The sequence below is a fragment of the Sprattus sprattus genome (assembly GCF_963457725.1).
Source record: "Sprattus sprattus genome assembly, chromosome: 16".
Lineage (NCBI taxonomy): Eukaryota > Metazoa > Chordata > Actinopteri > Clupeiformes > Clupeidae > Sprattus > Sprattus sprattus.
In genome coordinates, this window is record NC_137914.1 from 16,250,819 (window position 1) to 16,276,948 (window position 26,130).

The 26,130-nt window shown below is 44.2% G+C and overlaps 2 protein-coding genes across 10 annotated transcripts in view; both read left to right on the plus strand.

Moving 5' to 3' along the window:
* The first annotated feature begins 62 nt into the window (after nucleotides 1–62).
* Nucleotides 63–24,832, plus strand: ube4b (ubiquitination factor E4B, UFD2 homolog). 3 transcript variants are annotated; one of them, XM_080854044.1, is made up of 29 exons: nucleotides 63–341; nucleotides 1,907–2,129; nucleotides 4,979–5,114; nucleotides 5,512–5,599; nucleotides 6,517–6,664; nucleotides 6,970–7,195; nucleotides 7,406–7,822; nucleotides 8,676–8,783; nucleotides 10,321–10,462; nucleotides 13,869–13,969; nucleotides 14,347–14,461; nucleotides 14,807–14,890; nucleotides 15,364–15,420; nucleotides 15,529–15,645; nucleotides 15,767–15,865; nucleotides 16,193–16,306; nucleotides 16,609–16,807; nucleotides 17,557–17,695; nucleotides 18,761–18,860; nucleotides 19,057–19,184; nucleotides 19,399–19,497; nucleotides 19,634–19,869; nucleotides 20,036–20,162; nucleotides 20,371–20,515; nucleotides 20,904–21,038; nucleotides 21,637–21,828; nucleotides 22,298–22,472; nucleotides 23,063–23,209; nucleotides 23,446–24,832. In XM_080854044.1, the coding sequence occupies exons 1-29, from the start codon at nucleotides 318–320 to the stop codon at nucleotides 23,508–23,510; spliced, it is 4,086 nt and encodes a 1,361-aa protein (XP_080710170.1). In that variant the 5' UTR covers nucleotides 63–317; the 3' UTR covers nucleotides 23,511–24,832. The 3 variants fall into 3 exon arrangements, with proteins under 3 accessions (XP_080710170.1, XP_080710171.1, XP_080710172.1); XM_080854045.1 differs by having other exon boundaries at nucleotides 8,724–8,783; XM_080854046.1 differs by having other exon boundaries at nucleotides 8,727–8,783.
* A 589-nt stretch (nucleotides 24,833–25,421) lies between these two features.
* kif1b (kinesin family member 1B) overlaps nucleotides 25,422–26,130 on the plus strand; it is a gene marked incomplete at its 3' end in the record, with an annotated part of 72,357 nt that continues 71,648 nt past the window's right edge. For all 7 annotated transcript variants that reach the window (XM_080854234.1, XM_080854237.1, XM_080854236.1 and 4 more), the window contains exon 1: nucleotides 25,422–25,710. The remainder of the gene's footprint in view (nucleotides 25,711–26,130) is intronic.

Consider the following 26,130-nt stretch of genomic DNA (forward strand, 5'->3'; position numbering starts at 1 on the left):
TCAGAGGACTGCCGCATCTTGAAATCTGTCCCAAGTCACGTGATCTGATATCCAAAATGGCCGCGATGGTGTTTTGACTGGCTTTGACGAATAATACTTTTGTGTTTGTTTCATTCTTCATAGAATTCGGTTAGGAAAGCATCCCAACAAGAAACTGTACATGTGTCTCTCCTTTTATTTTAAACATTATAGCAAGACAATCAAGGTTTAACGTTATTGCTCTTTGTTTGACTTAGTGGACTATGCACTTTTGGCCATTATAAGATAGCTAGCTGGCTGGCTAGCAAAATTATTTAGCTAAAATTAAAAGGAAGACGATGGAAGAGCTCAGTGCCGACGAGGTAAGGTCACTCTTCTTTCTCATCGTAACGTTATTTTTACATAAGAAAGAGTATTGATTTCGCCCTTGCTGTATACTAATTGCCTTCACAATACTATGGGCTTGATTGCATGTCATTGTCACCTTTTTCCTCTGTCGAGCCATTGGGTATTCCCTGTAAGCTAGTTCGCTAGCATGATACAGTAGCTTTTAGCCGATGGCTAACTAGCCAGCTATCTGAGTTACCCAGCTAAGGGTTTGGGTTCGAAAGGAAACTCTTCATTTTTATTTGTTGGGATTAGAAATATATTCTCCGGGTGATGTAGGATACATCACCATATGTCAACATCATGTCATATGTGTGTACTTTTATTTTAAATAATCAAGTTGTATGTATTAGCTCACTATGATCACGTTTAGCTTTCTTTCGTTGGTCATAGCTAGCAAGCTATGCTAGTTAACGCCAAGACAAATAAACAAGTCCATCTTTGTTGCATTTTGGATGGCTACGGGGAAATGTATTCTTCGTAACCTCAGATTCAGACAAAAACATGATAGTGTCTTGCATTTCTCTGCTGCCATGTATTTTCTTAGTCACATTCGCTGAAAACCAAAATGTTATGTTTGCCATCTAGAAAGCTAGGTTGGTAAGTTAGCTATATTTCTAAGGATTGTAGTGTCGTTTGATAGGACATGTCACGTTCATTCACGACAAGCTATGCACATTATCCATTACCAATGAACGGTTTAGTTGTCGTCTCATACAGTGTGTTGTAATTCATACGAAAATTATGAAAATGTAATCATGATTCCGCACTCTTAAGGTTTTCAGATTTTGCACGTCTCCACAATATTAATTCCAATCAAGAACTAACATACTATCCTATGCCTATGTGTATTTGCATTTTCGTATTCTCTTTAAAAAAAACTTGAGACATGTTTTGTTTGAGGTGTCTGTTTTCTCTCGACAAATGTAGTAAATTAGTTCAACGAGCTCGTTATTCACTAGATACTAGTTGAGATACAATCCGACATATTATTCCGACAGAGGTGTTTCCCCTCATCAAATCAAATGAATAATTATCATGATCAGTCCACTCATCAACCGTGCCTTTGCTTGAGAGGACTGTGTTATGTTATCCCCCTATCTTTCCTTACGTTATGCATATGACAGAACTCGACCATAGGGTTTTATATAAATAGCACAAAGGTGGATTTTAGTCTTGAACTGGAGAGGAATTCTGTTCTCTCTTGCATTACCCCTCGTTTTTATATCTTTTTTTATAGTTATCCAAGTGCTAAAGGGAGCACTGACTTCTTACACTTTATTCTCTTACCTATCCCCATGAGGACCATGTTGTAGGGGAAAAAATAGGCCTGTGCTGTTATTGAAAACAGGTTGTAGTGTGCTTAAGCAAAATTACTTCCCTCTACTTTTCCTAACAGCAATGTAAGCTTTGCCAACAAACAACTATTTAAATAGGTCATGTTTTAGGTATTGATCTGGAGAGGTGGGTCTGTGACACATGGCACAGTAATGGAACTGGCATCTGATTTAACCTGACCTGGTGTTTGTGCGTTTAACAGATCCGTAGGAGGCGATTGGCACGGCTGGCAGGGGGGCAGACGTCTCAACCCAGCACCCCTCTAAGCACGCCCCTTACGTCCCCACAGAGAGAGACCCCTCCGGGGCCTCTGCCCGGCCCCTCAGGAGCCCCGCCACAGCCCATGCCATCTGCTCCATCTCACACTTTGGGCCTGAACACCCAAAGCATCACCACCCCTGCCACCTCCCCGATGGGTGCCTCAGGTAAAAGTGCTGAAGTTGGTTCACTCTTAATTAGTGACATGGAGCATGTAGCTTTTATCCTCTGTTGTGACCTTTTTAATTTAGTATACCTTGTAAACAACACCCCCCGTGGGATTTGGCATATTCAATGGTCTCTGTTGATTTACTTGATAACAATGAAATACAGTTTTAGAATACATGGTGAGTAATTGTGTCTCCCTTCTACTTGACTGACAGTGTCCTTACTACATTCACACCACTACTTGAAATTGATACTCTGTTAATTGTTATCATCTTCCTGGTTTTACATGCCTCTGGCATAGCTCTCAAGTTTCTTGTTTTTGTGGCCACTGAGCTGAAATATGTGTTATGAGGGAAAGCCCCATTCAGTGGTTTGTCTTTCTCTGCCGCTTCTCTGATTTAAACTGTACTAAAGACTCTAATTTTAGAAGATCTGAAGGAGTGTAATTATTTTCTTTTTCCAGGAAACTATTGTTCTTCTCTGTATCAACCTCGAACAAAGCAGTCTAATCACCATCTGACTTTAACCTCACTTTTCCTGGTTCCACAGTGAAAGTAAAACTACTTTTCACATATGATGTTTACAGTCATTATCCCAATGATATAGTCTTTTCCATGTCTAACTTGAGCAGTTGGGATGCTGGTGAATCATGAGTAAAAGGGCCAAATATCTTCATATCGTATCCATATCTTCAGCCACTGGCCTTGCTTACTTCTTCGCTACAGAAGTACCATGTTTATATAGATGCTTACAAGACTAGATGCACAAAGCCTGTGTGGGGATAATACGTAGTCATAAGGTGTGATCAGTTGTCTGCTGAAGCAGAGGTTACCTGCTGCGTCCTGCTGGTGAAGGATAATTGTGCTGTCGCTCTGAAGGGAAAGTGCAGAGTCATACAGTAGCAGGCTCAGCACATCTCTCTATGGGACAGAGTTCAGCTCAGGCCGAGTGGATGGACTGGACCTAGTTTCTCACCTGTCTATTCTAGGTGTAAGACTGTTTAAAAACACCTATGTCACAGTAAGGTGTTTGTATATGAAGCTAATATGGGTCTTATAAGTATGTCAATAGCTTTGTAGCTGCTTTTGCTCTTTGACCCAATAGGAAGGCCTCTATTGTAAGCTAAGGCCCTGTCCACATGACAGTGGAATGTTTCGAAAATGTTGTTTTTCCTTAGCATTTTTGAAAGGTTTTAAGAACTCATCCTTGTCTGCTTGGAAACACGAAAGCAAGTGAAAGCAAGGTTGTTATGGAAGTTATAGCCTACAACCAAACAAGAATTACTATTAGAACAATGGCGCTAATAAATCAGCAGGTAAACCTGGTTTGGGCGAACAAAATTTCTCGAGTTAACTTACCCTGCCTTAGGTTGCTAGAATTTAGCATCACTTTATCTCAAATGAACCCAGAAAAGGCTTTGGCCACTGCTGTTTCTGAAACTGGAGATTACATCATTGTAGAAATGGAACAAATTGGCTGATAACCATGTTGGCTGACAATCAAAAATAGATGATCTATTCATTGACACGGATGCCATGGTGGAGACTTTGGAGGGCGGAGCTAAGATTGAAACTTCATGGAGAATAAAGGGAGGGCTGTGTTGTCATCGTTTTCAAAGAGCCCCGTTCCACACTGAAAACTTAAGGGCTGTCTTTGGGTATACATTTTCAGGCTGCAAAAACAGCTGTCATGTGGACGCAAGGCCAAAATGCCACAAAACTTCTTAGTTTTCTCCAAATCTCTATTTTCACTTTTGTATGGACGGGGCCTAGTCAGACTAGTAAGTGAGCGAGTGTTGTAAGTGGATAGTGGTATAATAATACTCCATGTGTAAAAGTCCTGTGAAAAATCCCATCATGCAGGCTAGCCTGGACCCAATGGGTCTTTCAGCTCATTAGAGTTTGTGAAATTGACCTGTACAGTCCACTCATTATCAGGCTTCATGATTCTGAAAAAACAGGACTGGCTTCGCCTTTCTAGAATCTGAACCAGGACAATAGAGCCTGGTCTGCTTTTTTTATTGCCCTGTCAACTCCAGTAAGAGAAGAGCGCAGGTACTTTCTGGAAAAAAGGCTGCACCCGGTTGTATGCAGGGACAGAAGGAACAATAGGGGAGCTGTAATGAAAATGGATTTTAGATTTAGTTTCTAAAACGGACCATCAGAGAATAGGAGCAGGAGAAGTAAGCAAGTAAGAAAAGCCAGTGTCATTTTTAGAAATCCATTGGCCAATAAACCACTGACGGTACAGCTGCAAAGTCTGGCAATGCGTTTGGGATGTTGTTGTTGTCTAAGGCCATTCACTCCAAGCAGTTAAAAATACACTTAGGTTCGATTGGGGCTACTTAGTAGTTAGATGCATTTAGATGCCCTTGTTTCTCTGGAAGACCATGTCACTGTGCCCAGATGGCCTCTGGGCATGTCAGTGTTTGTTCCAAGCAAACAAGACCGGCTTTTGTTGTGACACAGGTTGCCAGGTGGCTTGAAGCAAATCTCTTGGGTTCCAAGAATGTGTAGATCATTTCTCCACATTTGTATGTAACACAGGGACTCTTGTGTGTCATGTCCTATGACTCTTGTATTTTATGTGTCAGGGTTTGATCACATGCCCAGAATCCCTGCTAGATTAATTGCTATTCGTTGGATACTGATGGATATGATGAGCCTGTGAGGTGCAGTAACACTGCAATTATGCAACTCTTCACAAAATACCATAGTGTATTCTTTGCTTCATTTAAACACTTGAAATAATCAGTTAATGCAGTCAATATTTGAATGACATATTATGAATCCCATGTGAGTGTGTGCATTTCAGCTGATATTCAGCTCACTGGTGTTTGTGCTTGCAGGGGTGGCGTATCGCAGCCAGAGCAGCGAGGGTGTCAGCTCTCTGTCCAGCTCGCCCTCCAACAGCCTGGAAACCCAGTCGCAGACCCTGTCCCGATCCCAAAGCATGGACATTGACACTGCCTCCTGTGAAAAGAGGTAAGTAGCAGCAAAGGAATAACTCCACTGGTGTGGGTCCAGTGAGTGACACGGCAGGGAGCTCCCCCAGCGCATCCCTTTCTTCCTTTATCAGCCGGGTAGTGCAGTATTGCATGAAGGGAGTCATTCGTCTGTCATGGGGGCAAAAAGCCTGTTTCATACAGTTTGACCGTTCTCTTCAGCTATGATACTGAAATGTGAAGGATGATGAGTGCTTCAAGATAACGTTATAGAATAATAAAAGAAACGCTGGAAAAGGAACATCATTTCTGCAATGCACAAGTTGTGAAAACAGTTGCATATCACTACTGATGAGCTCTCAGATGAAAGCACGAGTTCTTTTTTTTTTTTTTTTTTCGAAGTGTTATGTGCCCTTACTTATCCCTGTGTCTTTCAGCATGTCCCAGGTGGATGTGGACTCAGGAATCGAGAACATGGAGGTCGAAGACAGTGATCGCCGAGAGAAGAGGAACCTCACTGAGAAGGTTGGCCCCTCTTTCCCCCAGACTGACCAAAGGGCAATGATCCCTGTTAGGGAAATATATGCTACACAGAGAGCGTTAAATAAAGTGTAGAGAACTTTGGTTACTCTTTTATGGTAACTACTGATACACTGTTGCCTAAATGATTTAATAAGCATGGATTAAAATCCTAGATTTTCTCAAGGTGTAAATTTGCCCAGAATTTGGAATTGCATGTAGCATAATTGTCTTTCAGCTACACTTTAACTAAAGCAAAGCTCAGCCTCATAACACTGATCCCACTAAATTATTTTTGAACCAGTGTGTCCATGCTTTAGCTTCGAATAATACAGGCGCTTCAATACATCGAAGGAAAGTTCATTGGCCTTTGAGCTAAAGACGTGAATAGCCAATATACCAAGAGCGTGATTGGTTTTCATATCTGAGAAGGCACACATAATGTTGCATTACGTCATTGCCTGCCGATACTGATGAAAGTAACTTCAGATTATATAACAGATATGTAATTTTGTAATCTAATCAACTTGATATAAAAAAGGCAAAGTGCTTCATCACACAGAACACCATCCCTTTTCAGGTTTGTTTTCTGAAACCATGATGCAGGTAGACATGTGCATGGTCTGGTGTGTACAGCACCAACGTCAGTCTTGCCTCACACGACAGCTTGTTGACTGTGCCTGAGCACAGCTGTTCTTATTAAAGATTGAACCAATCTGCTACTCGGTCCTGGACTCCAGTGTAAATGTCAGCCTCATAAATTCCACCCCGTCAACACCACCGCTCCAATATATGCACTGGAGCATAAACAGCCATAGCCAGTATTGGGAATAAAGCTCAACGGCTAATTGTGTCTGTCTGTCTGTGTGTGTGTCTGTGTGTGTGTGTGTCTGTATGTCCGTCCACCCACCCACCCATGTCAGGAGTCCTCATCCAACCCTGATGTGTCTGAGGAGGAGGCCCTGCAGCTCATCTGTAAGATCCTGCGCGTGTCCTGGAAGGAGCAGGACCGTGACGTCATCTTCCTCCCAGCCCTAGCTGCCGAGTTCCAGCAGAAGAACCCAAAAGATGGTGAGACGGGGACACGGAGGGGCAAAAAAATAAATCTAAATGCTCACTTTCCACTGGCAGATATGATGCTCTGCTATATCAGGCTTATGTGGAGTTTGAGAGAATGAACCAAACTTTAGATAGATGTGTCTGCTGAATGAATACTTGGCAACGTACATTATGTATTTTGCAATGCAACTAAGACAGTGGCTGGTCCTGTTGGACCGCTGTCCAGCACTTAAGCAGGCCATTGGGAAATATTTGAGATGCTGTTGCGTCATGGTCCTAATTCATGCCCCCTTTCTCTTTACTTGCCCCCTTCCCAGTCTACTCGGATTTCAAAGACCTTATCGGCCAAATCCTGATGGAGGTTCTCATGATGTCCACCCAGGCCCGGGTCCACAACCCCTTTGCCAGCCTGACCGCCACGTCTCAGCCAATCACCGCTGCCAAATCCCCTGACCACCACTTGACCCTGCAGCCGCCCTCCAGCCAGGGCAGCAGTCCTATGATGCCCTGTGCCGGCTCCTTTGGTGCCAGCTCTCTATCCAGGCAAGTGCTGTCCCACTCCGGATGGCTTTACCGACCCTTCACCTTCCAGATTCCCTGTGTGTGTCCTCACCCAGCACTACAGTGTTGTGGAGGTTTTCACCATTATTTCCTTTGTTTATTCTTATTGTAAACCTTTTGTTATATCACCTCTGTGTATGTGTTGTGCTCTGTTTTCTTTGTGCCAAATCTCTTCTTCACTGTTGTTTCCAGTCTGTATGGGTGTAGTCCTCATCCCCTGGCACTGAACCCAGCCCGAATGAGTGCTCCGTCGTCTGCCTCTACCCCTTCCTCGGCCACTACTCCCACCTCCCCCCTCTCTCCCACTGACCCGCCACCTCTCCGCCCAGTCTTGGGCACCCCCACCCCCCCACTGCCCATCTCCCAGCGGTACAGGCCCTACTCCCTCAACTCCCCTTGGGCCTCCACCTCCACCATCCCCCCTAGCCCTAGCCCCAGGTCCACCGGGCCCCTCAGTCCTGGACAGGGCCCTTCCTTCAGCCCCCTGCCGGCCTCCCTCAGTTCCCCCCAGCAGGTGCACCCCAGCTCCATGTCCCTACCCCTGCTGCCACCCAGCTCACCTAGTGCCAGGGCTAGACGGACTGCCCTCGCCGCCAGGATGCCCTCTAGGTACCGCCCGATTGTATTTGCAGTGTGAGGCAGTGGCAACTAAAACGTCTAATCCAGCTAACGAGCATCCTCCCACCCCCCAACCTTCCGTTACCCTTTGTTGGCTGAGCTGTAGCGAATGTAATTTTTACACGGTTCCTTGTGTGTACTGCACCGTGATATCATTGCTGAGTGATGCTGGTTACATTTGTGTACAAGAGGCCACGAATGCAGTTTGCAAGAATATCTAACCCTCCCTCCCTTCTAAATGAAAAAAGGAAGACATTTCAAGATGGTTTTTACTTTTAAAGGTGTTTTTCACAAAGCAGGATCCCCACAGGACATTTGGTCTGGATTTTCAGAATCGCTGTGAAGTGATGACAGTGATTACACTGATGCAGAAATCTTGCTTTGTGAAATACTCCTGAAATGTCATCATCCCCCAGCTAATGTTTCAGTACTAACAGAGATGCCTTAAAGATGCCTGTGGTGTTTGTAAAGTGCATGAATTAAATATAGGCGACTACAGAAATGGTTAAGATTTTATGTGAATGGAAACGTTTTGCGTCATGGATGAATTTGAATAACCTAATACCGTGAAAGGCATAATACAGTGCAGACATTATAAATGGCTGTATACTAATAAAGTGACCTGGTATTTAATTAATTTCCTATTTTCCTGACCAGTGCATCATAACAATTAGTCATTGGAACGCCCCTTTTCCCCTCCCATCATGCCTTGCTCCATCCCTGAACCTGCTGTTTTTCTTTTGTCTTTTTTTGTGGTCTCTATCTTTATTCTGTTTTTTTCCTTTGTTCTTGTCATCTGTCGCTCCTGCTTTTGTCTGTCCTCTTGGCTCTCTCGGCGGCCAAGCCCCCTCTCCCTCCTCTTCTTTGCACTCTCCGACATGTCTCCCAACAGTAGCGATGAAGAACTTGAAGAGGAAGAGGAGGATTTTTCTCGGGTGCAGTTTGGCTCCAGGTACCGGTGCCCACTGCTCGTGTCAGAGCGGGTCGCCCTCCCCTGTGTGTGCCATGCATGCTTGCGCGTGCTGCCTGGCCACTAACAGAGCTGGTGCCCACATCAAGGCTGTCCTCCAGTGTTGGGCACTTAGATAGCGGGGGCCAAGAGAGCCCACTTCCCTGAGCCATCTCCAGTCAAGTGCAAGGGCAGGTGCAAGGCTGCTTGTCTGCTGCCCCTGGCCTTCATTAAGGAGTTTGTTTTAACTTAAAGTAACAGTATTTAGCAATTGTACTTTAGGGTTAGCGATAGGATTAGCAATTTTACCTTAACATCAAATAACAGCTTTAAAAAATGTGGGCGTAACAATGACGTTTAATATGGAGAATGGCCTCTGTGCCAATGCCATACCAGGGTCCGTAGGCATATTACTGCGCTATGTCATTTTTTGGAAGCCGCCTGGGTACAACTCTCTGCCGGACTTGTAACTTATTTGCCGTCTTGCTTTGTCTTGTGTTGCACTTGCTTGATGTTTGACTGTGTTAGGAAAGTTGTTGACTCACTAGTTTGTCATAGTGTCAAAGTAAGCTAATTTCAATTGTTTCACTAGGTTTAGCCGCTAGCATCTTGTTAGCGATTAGCAATTCTTCCGTTGTTCTGCTTTCATTTCATGTCTGATGGAAAGCTAGCAAAGTACCTGCGTTTCACTTAGTGAGCCATTGTTCATATCTGTTATCTATTTTTTTTTTATTGGAGATTATTGGTATTTCCATGCTGAGCTTTTTGTGGATGTTTTTGATGCTCTCATGACACACAGAAATGAGAGAGACTGTAGACTACAAATTAGATTAACGGACATTTTCTGGCCTTGTTGTGAAATCGTGAGGCGTCACAAGTAGTTTTTGCTGGGTGTTTGTTGATCAGTAACATCACTAACGTAGGTCTGGTTTGCTGTGGAGTGAAGCATCGCATCTCATCCTCTCTGGCCAGGCTTCCAGTGTGCCTGTGAAAATCCTCCACTAACCACGCATTTGTCACAAGATCCTGCCGTTCCGCGGGCGTTCTTGTGGCACCTTTGATTATGCGCTGTGTGTGTGTGTGTGTGAGTGTGAGTGTTTGATGTGCTGATGCAGACCAGATTACTCTTGCAAGCAGCTCCAGAAAGCCTCTACGCATTCAACATTTCTCCTGCATCAGATTCAGTGTTTGTTGTGCGTGATGGAAAAAACAGGAACTGCAGTCAGAATGTAAATGGTGATGTTGGCAGATTGTGATGGCTCCCTCTAGTATGCAACAACAAGGCTAGGAGGGGTTTGTCTACAGCACAGCAGGGAAATAAATAAAAAAGACATTTTCCTTCAGAGGAAAGTAAGAATGCCCTCTCTCTCAACCCGTTATTTCGCACTCTCTTTTTCTTCCCATTCCGTTTTCTCATACGCTCTCTCCCTCTGTTCTCTCAAGGTCAGTTTTGCTCTTGCTGTTGTGTTTTCCCCTCTGCTGTCATGCTTGTTTGACTTGTTCATTTGAATTGTATTGTTTGGCTTTCCCCCCTCTGCAGCCTGGGTGCCTCAGGAGGGGTGTCGGTGTCGGACTCGGTCAGTGACCGCTTCACCATCGAGGCGTGCAAGGAGACGGAGATGCTGAACTACCTCATAGAGCGTTTCGACAGTGTGGGCATGGAGGAGAGGAAGGCCCCCAAGGTAGCAAACACCCCACACCTCACACATCCCCACACACACCCTGGCGTTGGCCCCAGTTCCACTGTTCAGTGGTTTTTGTTTGCAGCATTGTGGAGCGATCAGTGTAGACTTGAAAGTGTTTTTTGTGATGAATTTGATGACTTGATGAGAGCAGTGGGAATTTCTGAGCTGAGATGACTGTGGAATGAGACAGCCAGCCAATGCAATTTGTTCGCTAAATGTGTTGCTGCATTGATGTTCCCTTGTCTTGATTAAGTTTGAACCCACAAACCCATAACCACGCAAGCACACGTGAAAAATTGAAAGATTAAACCGTTCAATTGGGGTAACGAATTAGCTTCTCAGAACAAGGGAATGGCGTGAATAATGAGACCTGTGTGAAGTTGGCCCCCCGTCTCATTCAAAATATTAAAATAACACTGCTGTTCGTTTGTGCTAGGTTTGTGCTGGTTTGTGCCGTAAAAATTATCGTTTGTGCTGGTAAGGATTTTGAGTAATTCAAAATGGCATTTTCTGGCATGTGACGTCACCCAGCCCCCCGTTCACTCCCAAATCTCATCAAAATAGTCCCAATCGTTAGTGCTACGTTTGTGCTGGTTTGTGCCGTCAAAAGAAATTGTTTTGCTATTATGGTTTCATAGATATTCCCGTTTGATTTTTCACACATGACGTCACTCAGCCCCCCGTCCACCTTCAAATCGCGTCAAAATGGTCTCTATCGTTAGTGCTACGTTTGTGCTGGTTTGTGCCGTCAAAAGAAATATTTGTGCAACTATAGTTTAAAAGGTATTCCAGTTTGATTTTTCTCACGTGACATCACTCAGCCCCCCGTCCATCTTCAAATCGCGTCAAAATGGTCTCTATCATTAGTGCTACGTTAGTGCTGGTTTGTGCTGTTAAAAGAAATGTTTTTGATACTTTACTTTTTAAGTAATTAATAAAACTTTATTTTCCCTTCTTGTTATGTAAACAGACCACTTGTTATGCAACCAGCACCCCTAGAACGTTCAAATCGTGTCAAAATGATCTCTATCGTTAGTGCTACGTTTGTGCTGGTTTGTGCAGTCAAAAGAAATGTTTGTGCCACTATAGTTAAAAATATATTCCCGTTTGAATTCTCTCATGTGACGTCACTCAACCCCCTTCAAATCGCGTCAATCTGGTCTCTATCGTTAGTGCTTCGTTAGTGCTCTTTTGTGCTGTTAAAATAAATGTTTTTGATACTATACTTTTTAAGTCATTATTCAAACTTGATTTTGCCCTCTTGTTATGCACACAGCCCACACTTTCAACCTTCAAATCGCGGCAAAATGGTCTCTATCGTTTGTGCCAGGTTTGTGCTGGTTTGTGCTGTTAAAATAAATGTTTGCGATACTATTGTCAGGTCTGTGCTCTGCCCTTTTTCTGTTTTATAACTTTGTCTCCCTTGTGTTGTCACGTGTTCTTTCTTCCTGTGTTTGTTTGCCTTTGTCTCCTCGTGTCTGACTCCTCACGCCCTTTCCCCTGTGACGATGTGCCCTCGTAGGCTACTCCTAGCGCAAAACGTTCAAGCAGCACTAAGGAGTTTTTGGCTCCCCTAGTCATTTCCCTACCGACACCCATGGCAAGGCCGGAGATGCCATTCTCCGTATTAAAAGTAATTGTAGCGGCACAATTGTAATGTTGGGTGCTATATCTTACCTTTTATTGTGGTGTTCAGTAATCCTGTCGCTCATTACTCCTCTTCAAAAACCTGCTCTCTACCAGCGGCTTCCAGCTGTACACCCCGTTGTGCAGGTCAAAAGGGATTGGGGAACGATAGAGAGGTCACCCAATCACTTGATCCCAGAGTTCCATAGAGACCCTGACCTTCACTGGCTATCCCAAGTCCGGTTTCATGGTCCCCCGCACCCCCCCTGACTGACCCACCTGTCCAGTTGTTGTCAATACAGAAGCTGGAGGAGAGCGTCATCATTAGCGTGTTCATCAGTCAAATCACGTTCATCCTGCCATCCATATCTTGAGAGTGTGCGTTTGAAATACATACCGTTCTTATTTTGTTATTAGGACTTTGACATCATCTGTTCTTACCGGACAATCAGTGGCCTTCATACAAATCCTTTTGGGATTCATTCATTCACATATCCCTATTATTTTATCACTTCACAATAGTTTATAAACATTTACTAATTGGTACAAATATAGCAGAAAAAAATCACAAACTTAGGACAAACAATTGAGACTATTTGTATGACATTTTGACGTTGACAGAGGGCTGTTACATAACAAAACAACATAGCAAAATCAAGTTTTAATAATGATTTAAAAAGTATAGTATCAAAAACATTTCTTTTAACAGCACAAAAGAGCACTAACGAAGCACTAACGATAGAGACCATATTGACGCGATTTGAAGGTGGTTGAGGGGTTGAGTGACGTCACATGAGAGAATTCAAACGGGAATATATTTTAAACTATAGTGGCACAAATATTTCTTTTGACTGCACAAACCAGCACAAACGTAGCACTAACGATAGAGACCATTTTGACACGATTTGAACGTTCTAGGGGTGCTGGTTGCATAACAAGTGGTCTGTTTACATAACAAGAAGGGAAAATAAAGTTTTATTAATTACTTAAAAAGTAAAGTATCAAAAACATTTCTTTTAACAGCACAAACCAGCACTAACGTAGCACTAACGATAGAGACCATTTTGACGCGATTTGAAGATGGACGGGGGGCTGAGTGACGTCACGTGAGAAAAATCAAACTGGAATACCTTTTAAACTATAGTTGCACAAATATTTCTTTTGACTGCACAAACCAGCACAAACGTAGCACTAACGATAGAGACCATTTTGACGCATTTTGAAGGTGGACGGGGGGCTGAGTGACGTCATGTGTGAAAAATCAAACGGGAATGTCTATGAAACCATAATAGCAAAACAATTTCTTTTGACGGCACAAACCAGCACAAACGTAGCACTAACGATTGGGACTATTTTGATGAGATTTGGGCGTGAACGGGGGGCTGGGTGACGTCACATGCCAGAAAATGCAATTTTGAATTACTCAAAATCCTTACCAGCACAAACGATAATTTTTACGTCACAAACCAGCACAAACCTAGCACAAACGAACAGCAGTGTTATTTTAATATTTTGAATGAGACGGGGGGCCAACTTCACACAGGTAATAATGAGTGGTTTGAGGCCCGTTTTATCGTCTGTTATCAGATTTCAAAAATATGTTCTGGAGGAGCATAGTGCAGCTTCATTCAACTGAAAGTGAAACTTGATCCTCTGCAAATGGGCCTGTTGGGGGAATTCCATATGTGTTTGTGTGTGTGTCCTGTGAACCTGTGTGTCCTGTGAACCTGTCCGCCATGGCCTCACGCCTCAGTGCATTTTCTCCCTGCCCTTTCAGATTTGCAGCCAGCCTTGTGTCAGTCAGCTGCTCAGCAACATTCGCTCCCAGTGTATTTCCCATGCTGCTCTAGTGCTCCAGGGCGCCCTCACTCAGCCCAGGTCAGTCCCTCTCCACCACCAGCTGCTCTTCTTCAGCACATGTTCACTTATGCTACCTGCCAACATGGATCAGCCCAGTGGCCTGTTACTAAACCACCTGTTCTTTTTGAGTCTCCTTGTACTTGAGGTGTGGCTCAAGTGTATTTTATTTATTTATCTATTTTAACGTAAAGGCTGTACAGGCTTTCAGATATTGAATAACTATTGATTTGACATTGATTAGACATACTAATAATATTATTATGTCTACTAGTATTGTACATCTGCTTGTGTCTACATCTGTGTGCAAGAATGTATGAGTATGAGTTTGCAAGTGCACATGTATGGACTAAAAAGAAGATCCTGACGGCAGTGTTGTCTTTACCCCCCTGTTGCAGGGCTCCGCTGCAGTCTTCTCTGTTGGTCCCTTACATGCTGTGCCGGAACCTTCCCTACGGTTTCATCCTAGAGCTCCTGCGCATGACTCACCAGGAGGAGGAGGTGTTCAAACAGGTGCGCATTCAGCACAGCAGATTACGGGAGGAAAGAAGGAGACAGTGATGTGGAACACATGCTGGCTGTGTTTCTCGTTCATTTCCCTCCTCTTTTTTTTTCCCTTTCTTTCTCTCCCTCCCGTCTCTCATTCTTCCCGTCACTTGGGTTTTCTCTAAACACATAAGGCTACATGTGCCTCCCGCTGCTCTGAAACTCTTAAGATGTGCTTATGAAAGGGCAGCATCCCTTTGACTTGCCAGTCAAACAGATTTGTCTGTCTTTTCAGTGCGTTCCTTTTTCTGCCACCTCCCCTCCTAACGGCTCCCCCGCCGCGTCTCTTGTCATCCTTCTCTCCCCCCGCAGATCTTCGTTCCCATCCTCCAAGGGCTCGCTTTAGCGGTGAAAGAATGTTCCTTTGATAGTGACAACTTCAAGTACCCCCTGATGGTAAGTAAAATGCTCACAGCTCTCTGTGATTGGCTGTCTTGCTCTCCATCTGACTTTTCAGTCGCCTGACCACCCCACCCCGCACCTCTCCTCCCGGTACCATGCCAACGGGGTGTCTAGTGTTGAGCTGCGCAAGCACGGTCCCCTTCGTGTGTGTGTGTGTGTGTGTGTGAGAGAGTGTGTGGGTGCTGAAGGTAGTCTGAGGGAACATGGTGATGTCTCAGTGCCTGATTCGATTCCAGTGTTTGAGTGCCTCAAAGCTCCACGTATGCAGCAGTTAGAGAGCTGAACAGGAGAACAAAGAAGAAATCCATTAGAAAGATTAGCTGAGAACACTCATTACTCTTATTGAAGTACAAGAGCCCTGCTGTGAATGTCAGGAAATGGGTCTCAAAAATGTTATCTCAGAAATGTAAAAAGGAAAGAAGAATCTGTCTTGTCTCCTTTAATCTTGTGTTTTGTTGGCTCTACAGGCTTTAGCTGAGCTTTGTGAAATCAAGTTTGGCAAGACTCATCCTGTGTGCAATTTGGTAAGTGCTGGCAACGCAAAAAAAAGGACATCGATCCTCTGGTCATCAATTGGGGAGGAGATGACGGTGCCCATGTGAGTGTTTTCATTTTGCGTCTGTACCACACAGATCACCTACCTCCCACTGTGGTGTCCGGGGCCACTGAGCCCGGCTGGGGGTCGAGAGGTCCAGAGACTGTCCTTCCTTGGAGTGTTCTTCAGCCTGTCTGTGTTTGCAGAGGATGACGTGAGTCACACAGCCTGGTCTCCCCCTTGCTCGTCATCTACTCACCCATAAGCTGCGTGCTCTGTTGCAAAGGGTGTGTACGACTACTTCTGTTTGTGTGTGTGTGACTTTCCTGTTACAGACCAAAGTGGGGGATAAGTACTTCTCAGGCCCTGCCATTACGATGGAGAACACGCGTGTGGTCAGCCAGTCCCTGCAGCATTATCTGGAGTCAGCCCGGGTATGCTGAAATACACACACACACACACACACACACACTCACACACACACTCACACTCACACTTCCTCACGTGTACCCAGATACTCACTCTCTTAGACAGTCTCGTAACTCATGATCTGACTCAGGCTTTTAATGAGCAATAAAGGGAATCAGCCAATCCCTTTCCCCTCTGTTTAATCATTCATTGGTAGTACACGATACCCTTCAAGCAGAAAATAGTTTTTGTATTTCATATTCATGTGTTGCTGATCCAACATCTCTCTTATGCATGATCTTTGACCCTGATGGCTAGTACATGTGAAATTAATTTGAGATGTGTGTTGTCAGGGTGACCTTTTTAAAATCCTCCACAACATCCTGCTGAACGGGGAGACGAGGGAGGCCGCCCTCAGCTACATGGCCGCTCTGGTCAACCGGAATGTGAAGAAGGCCCAGATGCAGGTGAGATGGGCATCCATTCATTGGCTGTCTGATGCAACTCAGAAGATTTTCTCTATGAGTCTCATTCAGGCAGACAGCACTACTGCTTCTTTTGTTTTGATTAGATTTTGTTCAGCTGTTTTGTCTAGGAGGAGATCATTTATTTATTTTTTAGAACACATATTAAACCAGTACAAGGTGGTACATATGACATGTACCCTAACTATCATACCCTAAACAGATACAAGCCCACAAGCTGTTTATTCATCCTCTACTGTGGACACTCTCACATTCTTTTGTCCTCCCTCCATCTTCTCACACAGACGGACGACAAGATGGTCTCAACAGACGGCTGCATGCTGAACTTCCTGTGGGTGCTGCAGCAGCTGAGCATGAAGATCAAGCTGGAGACGGTGGACCCCTTCTACATCTTCCACCCCAAGTGTCGCCTGCAAGTCAGCACAGAGGAGACCCGGCTCAAGGCTACGATGGAGGAGCTCAAGGGCTGGCTGGGCGAGCTGCGTGAGTAACACAGACAGAAAGTGCACTAAACACAGTCCATGATTCAAATCCAAGTTCGTTTTTCGACTAATTCAGCAAATTGCTCCTCGTTTTGGTCCTCTAGTTGTCTGTTCAGTGCGTGCACTTAAAAAAAAGTGGTTGTATACAGTCCCGGCTTTGTAAACAAACAAAGTGGCTTGGTTGGAACAATAAACAGTTCCAGCCAATTTACAGGTGCACAGAAGCGAGGGGTGGAAATTGATTGGCTGTTGAGCTCAAATATTAACCTTTTGCCAGGATCGTGGACTCTACCTTTAAAGGCTGCAATGTTCATCTGAAACACTATATCTAGATGTGTTGCATTTTCCTGTTGACATAAAACAGGAATTGCTTACAAAAAGAAATGTGCTCAGTGTTCCCATCAGACAGAGTTTTAAATAAAGGCTGTTTTTTTTTCAGCAACTTGAATAGAGATCAATTTAACTGGAGCATTACAAAGTCCCATTATTCAATTCAATTCAATTCAATTTTATTTGTATAGCGCCATAACAATACAATTGCCTCTCGGCGCTTAACAGAGCCCAGAGCCTGAAGACTTGCTAATATAGCTGCAACCGAATACTGACCTTGCTTCCCTGAAAGCAAACCTACCATTAAATGCCTGTCATTGAGTAATTGAGAAGGCCATTTACTGTCCTTGCATTTCACTGCATTTATGAAATACTCGGATTTGATGTGAAGGCCTTGCTTGTCTGCTGTGGTGTTCACAGATGAGATCCCATCTAAATTTGCGGAGCCCAAGTTTCCAACGGAGTGTTTCTTCCTGACGTTGCACGCACACCACTTGTCCATCCTGCCTGGCTGTCGACGCTACATCCGCAGGCTCCGAGCCATCCGGGACTTGAACAGGTATACACACACACACACTCACTTCCCTAAGACAACCCTCTCTGACTATCAAATTACCGCTGCTCATTTAGAATGGTAAGGGACACCAAGATGGTTTTGATACGGCCTGTTAATCTCTGAAGATAGCCACTGTTTGTTATTTAATCCACATTGCTGGGACAATGTGAAGGTTGTTGGGGGAAGCTTTTCGATCAAAGGGGATTACTCGCTGGTCCAAATCAGTGGGGGCTCTGCGAACACAATGACCAGATTAGCCTGGAGAATTACAGGGAGCCTCTCCTCCACCACACCCCCTTCGCCACCCTCAGCGCTTAAACGCATGGCTTCAGTGCTGCTCACTAAAAGTGAAAGTTCTGAATGTCATATTTAGGGTTGTGTACACTCTTACTGTTGTGTCTCAGAATCGCATTTGTCAATACTACATACTGATATGGGTACTCACGAACAGGATTGCTAATGCCCGTGGTTGACTGTGCAACCAATGTTCTCATTAGGGAAGTCCTGATGGCTGGCTTTATAAAATGGACCGCACAAAGCTTTTACCTATTAGGCCATGTAATACGATTGGCTGTAGTACTCCCATAGCAAATGGACTCTCCCTGAAGAACCCCATCCCCAACCCCTGCTGTAGTGGAAGAAGAGGGAGGCTTTATTTTTTTAAATGATTCTCCGTCTTCAGGCTCCCTTAATGTAGCATTGTTTGCAGACGTCTCCTGGAGCAACAGCTTATATGGGTTAGCGCTGCATTAGTGGCAGCCATTCAAGACCGCCACTCCAGAACACGGGCCCCGGGAGGAGAGGAGAGAGAGGACTGTCAGATTTCTGGACATGTTTTGCCTTCTTTCTTTCTTTCTTTTTCTTTTTTTCTCTTTCCCCATCGTTATGCAGCCAGCTCGAGCTAGAGCCACTAGGGCCCTCTGGTGTCTGGAAATTCAAATGCAGGTCAAATCAAAATAAAACTTGTGACGTTTCTTTGAGATGTGTTGGCTGCTGTGGTTTACAGCCACACACTCGGTGTGGTGGAGTGTCCCCAGGGTTCATGAAGTGTGTGTGTGTGTGTTGCAGGACTGTGGAGGAGCTGAAAAACAGCGAAAGCCAATGGAAGGACTTACCCCTGGCCAGTCGCCACAGGGAGATGCTGAAGAGATGCAAAACCCAGCTAAAGGTGGGCCTCCATACCACCTTTCCTCAACTGCTGCAGTTCCAGCCTCTTAAGCTTTTACATCTCTCCTCGTCATACTCCTGACAACTTCAGCTTCGTCTACATGATCTGGCGGCAAAAACACAACTACTCATATAGGCTCAACCGGCACATAGTGTCATGGTGGATAAACATGCCTTCCACCTGTCTCTATCCACAGAAACTGGTGCGCGCCAAGGCCTGTGCAGACGCTGGGCTGCTGGATGAGAACCTGCTGCGCCGCTGCCTGCAGTTCTACAGCATGGTGATCCAGCTCGTCCTGCGCTTGGTGGACCCTGCCTACCCCAAGTATGTACAACCTCTGCTGCCAATGCTGCACTTCTACTATTTTTATATTGGGTTTTCTTTTTTTTTTACTTAGATTTTATTAAGTATTTCTGTCAAAGACAAAGGTACTGAACAATCATGCATTTATAGTGTTTTTCTATGCACATTGGCTTGTTATATTTTCTAGTTATGTGTGGTTCCTACTAAATCTTGTTCCTTTCCTCTATTTCTGCAGTATGACGCTGCCTCTCAACCCAGATATTCCCAAGAGCTTTGCAGCGCTGCCAGAGTTTTACATTGAGGACGTAGCAGAGTTCCTGCTCTTCATTGTGCAGTACGTTTTTATTTGATTGGGTATTACATGGTGTGAAGTCGAATTGAAGTGCCACAGTAGCCTTGAACTCCATTGCTTCCTGGTGATTTGATACTGACTGGGGTGTGTGTGTGTGTGTGCGCGTGTGTGTGCGCAGGTACTCTCCTCAGGTGCTGTACGAGCCTTGCACACAGGACATCGTGACCTTCCTGATCGTCTTCATCTGCAGTCAGAACTACATCCGCAACCCTTACCTGATCGCCAAGCTGGTGGAGGTGCTGTTCGTCACCAACCCGGCGGTGCAGCCTCGCACCCAGCGCTTCTTCGAGATGATGGAGAACCACCCGATCGCCATCAATCAGCTGGTCCCAGCTCTCATGAAGTTCTACACTGGTGAGAAACGGACTGTGCCTTTCAGAGCCTACTGCTGCAAATAAGAACACGCATGCCATTTGAAATCAGAGGTTTGGTTGTTGACCGTGGCCTGTAAAACAGCTGTGTTGTGAGAAGAAAGTAACACCACCCCCCCCCCCCCCCTCCCCCTCCTTTCTCTCTGTAGATGTGGAGCACACCGGTGCCACCAGTGAGTTCTATGACAAGTTCACCATCCGCTACCACATCAGCACCATCTTCAAGAGCCTGTGGCAGAACATTGCACATCACGGAACCTTCCTAGAGGAGTTCAAGTGAGTAGACCACCACTAGGCTACATGCTTGGGTCCATGTTCATCTTTTCAGTGTGCCATCAAGGATAGTTGAAATGGTGTGCAAGTCAATACTGGCAAAGCCTAAAGAGTAATAATAATGATTTATATTAATATTATTTATAATAATTATTATTTATAAGTAAGAGTTGTAACTATGTGTCTGTCTGTGTGTCCACCTCTCCTGTAGCTCTGGAAAGCAGTTTGTGCGCTACATCAACATGCTGATAAACGACACCACCTTCCTGCTGGACGAGAGCCTGGAGTCTCTGAAGCGCATCCATGAGATCCAGGAGGAGATGAAGAACAAGGAGCAGTGGGATCAGCTGCCCAGGGTCAGTTCATCTATGGCTACACTACAGGAGACAGTCTGACCGGCACTCATGACCTTATTTTAATCTACCCATCTACCCATTAAACATTGGTTATATATATATAATTAGACAATTACGTATTGGAATTATTCTAATTGTAAATGCACGTTCATTTACGATACCATAGCTGGCTTAGGTGAGAAAAAGTTGTGATTAACTGTGATAGATGTTTAGTTGCTATGGGGAATGTAGAAATGCTAATTAATTCACAGTACAGTACTAGCTGATCTGGTCCAGATGCTCTCTGACAGTTGCTGTTTGTGTGGTGTGACGGACACAGTTGTTAGTTCAAAGACGTTGTCTCTGATGTTGTCTCTGATCTTGTCTCTTCTCTCTGGTCTGTCCCCAGGAGCAGCAGCAGAGCCGCCAGTCACAGCTGACGCAGGACGAGCGGGTCTCGCGCTCCTACCTAGCCCTGGCCACCGAGACTGTAGACATGTTCCACATTCTGACTAAGCAGGTCCAGAAGCCCTTCCTCAGACCTGTGAGTGCCTCCATCCCACAATGGGACACCCTTATGTCTCTTTGCCTCTCAAAGTGGCAGCAATATTCAGTATCTTTTAGGGAGCTGTAGAGTTGGGAAATGACATTGAATTGTAGATTTGTGATTAGTAGATTTTGCGATTGTAAATGTGAGCGAATATTCTGAACACTACTCTTGCAAGCATAAAGCTTTCAAGTAAACACATCATTTTTAAGGTTAAACAATTGAATTGATAAGAATTATTGTATGCATTGCACAAAACAATGCTCGTTAATAAATGTAGTGTGCTGCAGCTGTAGGGTGTAGAAACAGAAGGGGGTTTGTGTTTTACAGCCAGTACAGATGGGCCATTTTGCCCCCTGATCACCTCAGGTATTTATAGTCCCCAGAGAAAGTTGAGCCGCAGGAAGGGGGTCAGAACACCGGTTTTATTTAGCTGGAGGGGGAAAAGGAGATAGTGGCAGAGGAAAGAGAGAGAGGGAGAGGGAGTGCAGACACGATTGAAAGTGAGCTCCACCACCTCTTCAGTGCTTGGCTGAGTCCATGGAAAGAATGCAGCGAATGACTGACAGGTTGTCTGTATTGCTGCCCTCCACAGGAGCTGGGACCCCGTCTGGCCGCCATGCTGAACTTTAACCTCCAGCAGCTCTGTGGACCCAAGTGCCGTGACCTAAAGGTGGAGAACCCAGAGAAGTACGGTTTCGAGCCCAAGAAGCTCCTGGACCAGCTGACCGATATCTACCTGCAGCTGGACTGCGCACGCTTCGCCAAGGCCATTGCAGACGACACGGTGTGCTTTGTATAGCTTTAGGCTTTAAAAAAAAAAATGTCCTCAACGTGAAATGTCACAGTTCTAAGATATCTGGGCAGTCAGGTTTAGAAAGAAAAGTTCCCAGAACCTTCTATTTCGATCTGCTCCGGCCACACATTTTAACCTCATCATAAGGGTTTTCTTCCCCCGAATGATGAATAAAATTGTGGAAGCAACGGCCCAAAAAGTCTGTCAGCAAGCCCCAGATATTGAATTGCCTGTTCCACAGAGCATTGGTCCGATGGGGGGAGGGGGGGGATGAATGCTATGTAATATTATCCCCCATGCTTATGGAAAGCACAAAGAGGCTGTTTTATTTCCCTTCGGGGAGACTGGCTCATCTTTTTTTCAGAGTTTACTGTTCACAATCACACACTCTTTCTCTTTGTCTGTATCTCTCCATACTCATCTTTTTTTAAACGGTCTGTCTCTTTTTCCCTTGTTCCAGAGGTCTTATAGCAGGGAGCTGTTTGAGGAGGTCATCTCTAAGATGCGCAAGGCTGGCATCAAGTCCACCATCGCCATTGAGAAGTTCAAGCTGCTCTCGGATAAAGTGGAGGAGATCGTGGCCAAGAACTCCCAGTCAGAGATGGACTACAGTGATGCCCCTGATGAGTTCAAAGGTCAATATGACCTCTATTTATTTGATTGGCTGTCTTTCTATCCATCTCACAGTCTCCCCCCCCCCCCCACACACACACTTTTTGGGAAAGCTTTGGGATGCCTTCTCTCCCTAGTGTTGAGGTATAACAGAGGGGGAAAACCCACTTGGAGGAGTCACCAATTAGAACCCTAAAGAGAAACATCACTGGTGATCCCAAGAGTATTATTTTTAATCCCTGCCTACAAATAGAATCACTCGCCATGACTGCTTTCATGTCTTTGAGTTAGGGAGCAGGATATGAAAGTGGCGTACTTGTCTTTCTAATGTTTTTATTTTTTGGGATATTTCAACAAATACAAACAAACAAAAACAAGAGGCAGCTAATGCGTCAGTCATACTGTATCAATTCTATGTCGGACACATTGAAATGCATTATGCCATGTTTGCAAAGTTTTTCATGTGTGTCCTGTAGTTTAATTGGACGTATAGGAGTACGCTACACAATAATGTGCATTCATAATTGTAGCAGCCTGGCTGCTGTCTCAATCTGGTGATCTGTAAGGTAGAACGGTGGTATCAGTCCTCTCTCTGCCTGTGTCTGTGTGATAGACCCTCTGATGGACACCCTGATGAGTGATCCGGTGATTCTGCCGTCCGGCTGCATCATGGACCGCTCCATCATCCTGCGGCACCTTCTAAACTCTCCGACAGACCCCTTCAACCGGCAGCAACTCACCGAGAGCATGCTGGAGTCTGGTAAATGATGCACACAACATTGAGAAGACATACACAAACGTTTAAACAAACTATTGTAATTCTATTATGGCATCCACACTCAATGTAATATACTGTATTATGCGATATATATGTTTGAAATACATACATCAGTATGCCATAGATGACCCTCTTTCATATTTGATGCATACACTCTCAGCAAATATATATATTTCTTACGTGTGTGTGTGTGTGTGTGTGTGTTTCCTGTGTCACAGTGCCAGAGCTAAAGGAGCGTATCCAGGCCTGGATGCGGGAGAAGCAGGGAGGCAGATTGTCTTAGTAAACCACATGTGACCATCAATAAAAGGAGGTTTTCACCATGCCAGAATTCAACACCAAGCTATGAGAGAGAAATCAGCTAAACATCAGTAACAAAAAGGAAAATATCCTGATTTCATCCCCCCCCCCCCCTCCCTTTTTTTTTATTTTTTCATTGAGCTGTTGTCCTTTAGACTCCTGGGTCTAAAACGAAAGCATAATAAAAAATTAGACTTTTAAACAAAAGGTTTTGCTGATGACTTTGTATATATATCTTCATATATACATATATTTAATTGAATGAATACCAGGGGTTGCTGATGGGTTAAGGAAAGTAGTTAGACTGCCTCTAAATTGGATCTTAAAAGAGCCCAGCATTTTTTTGTTGTGACATTTACAATTGATTTTTTTAAAGTAAAAAGGCAACTTTATTTGTGCATTTTGACTGATTTTAACAATGAAATAAGGACACTGATTTGTATTGGATGGAAGAAGAGGTCTCTGTATTCCCCTATATTCCTCATTTCATCCTACTTTACTTTCAGTATTCAACGAGAGGTAAAACAAGATGAGTAGATATGGATCTAGAAAATGCGAAACTGTTCTTTCCAACGTGAGGCGGTTTCTGGCTCTTAATATAAATCACCATGCATTATCCACTACTGTTGACACTTGGAAAGAAGGAAACCATGTATTTAAAAATGTCCTGAGATTGGCTGCCTAGGGGGACTGTTGTTGTAACAAATGTAAGGTTGGATTTGATTTGGTGGCATTTTGAAATGGTCAGTGGAGCTCTGGAGTGACCCGTGGATGATGTGTGGTATTGAATGTTTTTTCCCTGTCAACTTCAAGTCACCATGCTCATGACTGGAAGCTGTAGCTCGCGCAGACAGTTGGGCCACCACAATGATGCTTGAGCGCTGTAGTCCAAGGACCTCATCAGAGTGTGACGCATCCGTACAGCATGACCAGCATTAGAGAAGGATGTGTTCGCACCAGATGTCTCCTATTCAAAACTGTCATTGAGTTCTGTGCCCACGCTGAAATGGTTCATCAGAGCCTGCTGTCCATAAACCCCTTGGTTGTTGAAATCTGTCGTGAAGTTATGGCCGAGTCCTTTTTTCAAGCCCCCTCAATTTTATTTAAAAGAGAGATTACAAACGTTAAATTGTAAAGGATTTAGCTTCCTTTGCTACAAATCTTTTTTTGAATTCAGGACTTTGAACTGTAATAAATGGTGATGCACACAGACTTGCTACTCTAGTGTCATGCTTGCTTTTTTTAAAACATGGAATTGTGTGGGGGTATATGTCTGTGTGAATAAATAAAAGGTCTCGTGAAGAACGTTTGGTTTTGGCTTCCACTCTTGATAGAAACATCTATATGCCTGATTAGCCTTGAAAATAAAATGATATTTTTGGGGAGGGGTAGTCTATATGTTGTTAGTACTGGGGCATAAAACTTTTTTGGGAAGAAATTCATTTAGAATGGTGGCACTAAAGTGCTGGTACGATTATACAACGGTAGAGATCATACTTAATGTACATAGCTTTTCATCTGGTGTTTCAAGATAGAAAGAATACATTTTATATTTGAAATTTCTGGTTCAATATCGGAAAAAAAAAATCTCAAAAGATTCTTGGTTAAAATATTAACATCAAGTGTTTAACAGCACCAAAAACTAACTGGTTACACTTTCAACAAGTATCTGCCAGGTGGCGTGTTTTCACACTACAGGCGGACGACCCAGTAATAATGGTGCGTGGGCCGTAAGAAATCCTGCAGTATTGCGTCACGACGGCAGTACCAACCCCTCATGTACTGTGAAGATAGTCATTGGGCAACGACTTCAACGCTCACGGACAAGCCCAATATAGTTGGGTACTCCAACTGACAGTCAAGACGGTGGAGTGAGAGTTGACGTAATCTTTTCAGTAAATCAAGGCATTCAACCATCTCTAAAGCTAGCTAGTGAACCGATCCACCAGCACCCGCTAGTTTCATCTCGCTAAGAAAAATAACCTTCGGTCGATAGCGCCGAATGCAGTGGAAGCCCGTGTGGTGGAGAATGAAGCATTGCTATAATGGGTGTATGTGACAAATACGGAACTGTAAAATCTTTTTCTGTCCATATGCTCTGATTATTGATCTAGACGTCATTTAGCCTCCAACTCCTGCTGGTTTTCTATGGTGTTCTAGTCTTTTCGCGTGGATCTTCATAGGTGAGTAATCTGTAGGCCTACTTACCCTTCTGGTGAATTTATACAGAAACCCGTTTTGTCATAGATGCACTATTAAGGTCATATAGCAATATTTTTTGTATTGCAGCATTGTTTGCAAGATGGCAGGGAGGTGTTTTGGGTCAAATGCTTAGGAACCATATTTGTCTCCGCGGGATGTAAGCTAGGTTAGCCAAATTGTTTTGTTTTTCTCGTGCTATTTCCTATGTAACATCCAATGTAACCTTTGTTGACGTTTTAGAATGTAGAGGTGCTTTGACAAGTTGTTATATGCCATTAAGGGCGTTGAAAATATCTTTGTGAATAAAATATGATAGAAAATCCTGCTACAAAGACGAAATCATAATCTCAATTACATTCCTATGTTTAAGTGTTACCAATAATGCAGTTGTCTGGATATAG

Bases quoted from the DNA above. Each gene is read 5' to 3' on its own strand.
- ube4b (XM_080854044.1), top strand. From the start codon at position 318: ATGGAAGAGCTCAGTGCCGACGAG. The intron at 5,600-6,516 runs GTTGGCCCCTCT...CACCCATGTCAG, and splicing joins AGAGGAACCTCACTGAGAAG to GAGTCCTCATCCAACCCTGA. The intron at 16,307-16,608 runs GTGAGATGGGCA...CTTCTCACACAG, and splicing joins TGAAGAAGGCCCAGATGCAG to ACGGACGACAAGATGGTCTC.